Below are 6,000 nucleotides of genomic sequence, written 5' to 3'. Positions count from 1 at the left end.
CGTCATGTCGTCCGCGCACCACCGTTAGCTCATCTGTGCCAGGGAAACACCCGGACGCACTCATCAAGGTTGGATATGTCGTCATTGCGCTCAGGGGTGGAAAGACCAATTGTCCCAATCGTCGATGCGAAGCGAGCACACGATGGCCAGTGGACATGAGCAACTATATGTGCGCATTTGTCCTATTTCGCCTTTTCTCCATTTTCTTCACTTCCATAGTTGATGAATGTGTCTCCTCTGCATGTTTTACCTGTCATCTGCAAGTCGTATATGTGCGCCAATGTGGCATCCGAATCTAACTTGCTATACGTAGTTGTAGGTTGAGGCATACCATTGGCCAAACCCTAAAGACCTTGGTATGGTTCTTTGTGCATAGGAATTCAAAAAAAAGGTCAAAGCGGGCCGTAAAGTCCGGTTTTCATTTGAATTTGGGATCAAAGAAAAAAAAATTCTCCCTTGCTCCATTCCTTTTAAGGGATGGATGAATTGTGGAATGTGCGGCTCAACTAGCCATCGAAAGGGACATTCAAAAGTTGATTATTTAGATAGATTGTAAAGGAATAACGGGTATGCTCAATGACTTGAGGAGGAATCTGTCGGCCACTGGACCTGTGGTAGAAGATGTGAAGACCTTACTTTGGTAAGGCAAGAATTTTAGATTAGATGGGTGCAGTGTCCTGGAAATGAAGCGTCACATCGGTTAGCCTAAGATGGGTGTTAGTGAAGAGTTACTATTTAAAGTCTGGTTTTGAGTCCCTCGGATTCTATTTTAAGCATTGTATCGTCGGAATATTCAATTTTTTTATGAATAAATGAATGAACGGTCTTTTGAATCTAGAATTGTGGTATATGTAGTAGAAAATTTTTCTAACAATCCTGTAACCTCTTTTCACTTCTCCTTTGAGAAAAACCTTGTAAAACTGACGAACTCTCAGCACTTCTCTAGTCCTACTAGGGAAGAAAAGAAGTCCTCTCATGCGCCGTCACCACGGGCCCTAGAAAGCAGCCAGGCAAAGAAAAGGAGGAAACAAAGAAAAATTAGAATAGAAAAAAACCTTTTTCGGGGAATCTCGGCTCCCCCAGCGGCAGGCAGTGCCCGCCTCCCCTCCGAGCGTCCGGCGCCGACCTCCTGGACCTCTCCTCCGCCATGATGGACCTGGATCCCCGCCTCTACGAGGACGCCGTACGCTCACTCTCCACGCTCCTCATTCTTTCCCCTTCCCCCCCCCCACTCGTATAACTTCCTCGGTTCTGGTGTTGGCTATTGTCCGTTCGCGAATCCGTTTGGGGTGGGAGATAGGGCGGCGAGGTAGATGGGGCGCTCTTGTGATTTCTCCCGTCCGTGCGGAATTCCTTCCCGAAGTACTCATTGCTTCGTGTTCGGCTAATGGATTCGTTTGCGTAGATTTCCGTGTACTGGACTGCCTTGACTGGATGATCTGCTCGTGCTAGGTTTTTTAGTGAGAGGAGGTCCAAACTTTGGGGATGAGGTTGTTGTGGTAGTAAAGAAGAGAGATCGATTCTTTGCCGATAATAAGGTGGCTTGTAGTGCAGAAGATTGGGACTTCGTCAATTGCGTGGGTTTCTAGTGAAGAAGAGATTGGAACTTTGTCGTTAAGGTACCCTACGGTCCAGTGGAATCAAAGAGACGCTCTGCTTGGCGGTAAGCCGCACAGGGAGCTTTCTTAGTGTTTGGCGGGTCGCTCTATCGGGGCGATTCCGCAGCGAGCCAGTTTAGCATTCAACAACATGAGTACAGGTTGCAGAGTATTGAACCACTTGTACATGCTTCTTAATCTGGTATTCTGTCAATGGAGACTTTAGAGTGCTCTAAGTAGTAGTATTGCCCTTATGGTAAACACGGAAGTAGTAGTAGTGACGTTAAAACGATATCCGGTCAGTAGAAAAAGTATACCTGATGTTTTACTAGAATCCATGAATTTACGTGCCATTAATTCTGGCGAAACCCCAATACCATATTTATTACCTCAATCTTATCGGTGGCCTGAAATTAAACATTTGCAGCCCAACCTTTGCTGTCCTGTGCTTGCTATTGGTTGCCGGCCATCAGTCTACCGCAATGTAGCGATTGCTGGCTGATCACGTCACCTCATTACCACTTTCCTTCTTTTTGCCACTAGATGCCCGATCCATATAGATGTGCTTTGCTGCTTAGATACCCATGCCGATCCATGTTCATGCATTTGCGAACTCTGACAACGCCTTAATTTCCAAGCGTGCACCCTCCCTGAAACTACAACTCTACTAGATGCCTGCATCTCAATAGGGAATAGTTCTGTGAAAGAATCTCTCCTGAGTCCTTACCCTTTGTTGAACATATTCAGTTGTCATTTGTAATTTCACAACTATTAAAGCACGTCAGCGATAAGCATATTTGTTTTCAATTGGAACATATTCATTTGTCATTTGTAATTTCACAAATATCTACACAAATGCTTTTATGATATTATTAATATTAATATGCACAACAAATAGAAATTTGGACACTACTAGGTAAGAGAGCACTGTTATCTCACTGTGCCCATGGATAATAAATGCAGCTATGCTTGCTGAAGTGAGTATAAAGTAGTCTTGGCGTTGCCAAATTCACTCAAGAAAATAACCTGTTACCGTTGTTGAGGCAGATGACTAGAGTTCTTCTCCCTAGATTTTGATGATACTAGTTATGCTTTCATCTTACTTTTGGTAATAGCCTGCTATTGACATTGAATTCTTTCAACCGCAGTCTGTCAGCGATAACGATGTTCGCAACATAGTGCTATCTTATCTTATGCACAATTGTTTTAAGGAGACCGCAGAGACCTTCCTATCCAGCACTGGGTTAAAGTTACCTGTTGATTATACTGTAGATGTGGATAAGCGTAAAGGTATATATTTGCAGGTCAATACTTAATCTTTTATTGGTATTGTTCAGGGATGTGTAATTGTGTATTACTCCCTCCGTAAAGTAATATAAGAGCGTTTAGATCACTGAAGTAGTGATCTAAATGCTCTTATATTTGTTTACGGAGGGAGTACTTGTTTAATTGCATACAAGGAACCTCTCTATATTTCTGCAAATTTCTTTCAGTTCTAGTGTACATTAACTTTCCCATTTTTTGTATTCTTATATTTGTTCAAACATTACAATGTCAATGTTAATTAAAGATGATGAAGGAAGTCCATTTTCATCTTATAAGAAAAGATGTATTAATAGTACTAATTACTAATTCAGTTAACTGAAATACTCCTACTGAATCAACTGGTCAATGCAAGTATGGAACTGCACTTCATTTGGCGGATGTGATATCAACATCTAGCCAATTCAGACATGATTGTTCTATCATGTACTTTAACCTATTGATTTGATTTACCATGTCATGTTAGGCTGCTTAGTTATACCTAAGTAAATCTGAGGCCTGAGGGTAATTCCTTCATGTTTTACATTTTTTGATTTTTTTGGGATACTTCCATTATAGTTTCTTTTTAACGGTAGCTTTCATTTGCTCCCTTTGTTCTTCCTTAGTGCCTTTGAAATAATCGTGGTATAACTAGATCTTAAATGTATCTGAGCTTACATATCATGAATTCATGACACTATGGAGTATGTCAGTTTTACAAAATGACCATTTCCATCCCCATTTGTCTACATGCATGGGATATTTGCATCTTATGTTCTAATGCTGTGTTGGGATTTTGTTTCAGCAATCTTAAATTTTGTGGTGGAAGGGGATGCCGTGAAGGCCATAGAACTGACAGAAGAGTTGGCACCCAACTTGCTAGAGAATGACATGGATTTACATTTTGATCTTATAAGTCTTCACTTCATTGAGCTAATTCGTTCCAGAAAATGGTAACTGGCCGAATTTATTTTGTGGGTGGGAAATTAGGTTATATGGTTTTATTAATCTGGCTATTTTTGACTGGCAGCACAGAAGCACTCGAGTTTGGCCAGAAAAAGTTGACACCCTTTGGTAAAGTTTCCAAGTATGTTGAGAAATTAGAGGTATAACTTTTTATAACCCTAGACGTATTAGACAACTTCAAATCTTGTTTTCATATACTAGTAGGAATTTGGTTGTCTGTGATACATGAGATATTATGCATTCGTATGGAAGGATATATCAAAACAGTACGGATGCCAGACCACCTGAAATTTCTCCTGTGTTGTAGTCATCTGGATACTGATTGATATCACCATCTTTGTTGAATTTGCCAGACTACGATGTGGTTTCATTATGTTTAATGATTACAACAGATCCAAATTCAGCATGATATTTGCATTGAATTAGTTTTAGCTTGTCACATACTATCAATACAACATGATCTTTTGTGTTGCCCAAGTACGGAGAAGTAGCCCATTATCATCACCGAGACCGGGTGCTGCTAGATTTTCTACGCAGCATGAGTTGCATATGGTTGAAGTAGAGAAGCACCATTCAACCAGTTATATGTAACTTCTTTAGCATGTCACATATGAGGATGTTTTGATTTTTTTGTGCGTGAGTAACTATGGAGATCCTTGTGTTATTGTGCAGGACTTTATGGCCCTCCTAGCTTATGAAGAGCCTGAGAAGTCACCTATGTTTCATCTACTAGCCCCAGAGTATAGGCAGAATGTTGCAGATAGTTTGAATCGGGCTATTCTCGGTACGCTCTAAGATACTCTCTTTAGCTTCTGGTACTGTAACCTCCATATACGATCGTATTTTGATGTTTGTCTGGCGATCAATCGCAGCACATGCTAATCTACCAGCATATTCATCATTGGAGAGAGTTATACAGCAGTCGACCGTGGTGAGACAATATCTACAGCAGGAAGTTGACAAGGTATAATATATAGCAGCACTAATCCTGTCTTTGTTTTTCTCATTATGAGTCATGATTCTGTATGGGTGTACTACAGCCCATTTACTCTTTTTCTAGCTCATACATAATTTTCACAAATATTGCTGTTTTACTTGCAAAAGGAAACACTTCTTTCTGGAAGTTGCTAATCGACTTCAATTGAGATTTCACTATTGGTGTTGTCGGCATCATGATGCATACATGACATTTGAACTCTTGGAGCAGGATTCTTACCCACCGTTTTGTTTGAAGGCCTTTCTGGACAAGTAAGGCGCAACCATGATCAGAAAGGAAAGGGCTATCATCACCCCTAGATTCGTGTGCCCTTGAGAGTGCGGAAACAACACCGAGAGTTTTTCCCATTTTCCGTTAAAAGAACAGCGAGATGCACATATCTGCAGCGACCTGACACTGTTGACAGTGTTGTACTTTGATAGAGTGGTGTTGTATGTGTTTTTTTTTTCGTCGGGTCGTCGGTATTCTGCTCCCCTTTAGTCGTCGTTAAACATGTACATATGGAAGCGCCGGGTCATTCTGTATTATTCGTTCAGATTGCTTTAGTGTGAGCCAGTTTGCTGTCCACTGGATGTCTCTTCTGTCCATCCCTTCAGCATTCCAGTGTGCCGAGAAAAAGAAAGGCGGTAGTATATACCAAAACAAAAGAGACGAAATTTCTATTCGAGAATCCAGATAAAGCGGCGTTTGCTTCTTTAGTTTTCCAAAATCGTGTACTACAGGAATTATGCGAAGGCTGGATCGTGTTAGTGGTTGGCAAGAGCATCTAGCAAACCTCGCATCCCGTCGACCCGCATAACTCATTTGCAGTTCACGTAAAACCACTTTTGTGGGCCGACGCGGGCTGGCACAGATGCAGACCCCGCATAATGGATCCGTAAAAAAAGCATATTCGCAGAATATACTTTTTTACGGGTCGGCTTCTGCGAGTTTTGATCTGGCGCAGCTCGTCCCAGCCCGTAAAACTTAAATTGATCTATCTTAATGCTTTCATTTGCTTTTGCAACAACATTAAATATAAAATATATCACTAAATCTTGGCTAGAATAGCAAAACCAAAGAAAACAAGAACCACAAGAATGCATTTCAGAAGATTTCCAACTTCCATAACTGCTCCCACTAGTTGAAGCAATATCT

General features: G+C 41.2%; 1 protein-coding gene across 2 annotated transcripts; it reads left to right on the top strand.

Annotated features, from left to right (window-relative positions):
* The first annotated feature begins 987 nt into the window (after positions 1 to 987).
* On the top strand, positions 988 to 5,430 carry LOC123070965 (glucose-induced degradation protein 8 homolog). 2 transcript variants are annotated; one of them, XM_044494403.1, is made up of 7 exons: positions 988 to 1,183; positions 2,747 to 2,888; positions 3,706 to 3,853; positions 3,931 to 4,006; positions 4,539 to 4,650; positions 4,739 to 4,830; positions 5,074 to 5,430. In XM_044494403.1, the coding sequence occupies exons 1-7, from the start codon at positions 1,148 to 1,150 to the stop codon at positions 5,116 to 5,118; spliced, it is 651 nt and encodes a 216-aa protein (XP_044350338.1). In that variant the 5' UTR covers positions 988 to 1,147; the 3' UTR covers positions 5,119 to 5,430. The 2 variants fall into 2 exon arrangements, with proteins under 2 accessions (XP_044350338.1, XP_044350339.1); XM_044494404.1 differs by having other exon boundaries at positions 1,021 to 1,183; positions 5,101 to 5,430.
* Positions 5,431 to 6,000: the final 570 nt, after the last annotated feature.

The sequence above is a fragment of the Triticum aestivum genome, chromosome 3B (assembly GCF_018294505.1).
Source record: "Triticum aestivum cultivar Chinese Spring chromosome 3B, IWGSC CS RefSeq v2.1, whole genome shotgun sequence".
NCBI classification, from domain to species: domain Eukaryota; kingdom Viridiplantae; phylum Streptophyta; class Magnoliopsida; order Poales; family Poaceae; genus Triticum; species Triticum aestivum.
The sequence above is the reverse complement of the archived record's forward strand: the minus strand, read 5'-3'. Positions and strand labels throughout refer to the sequence as shown.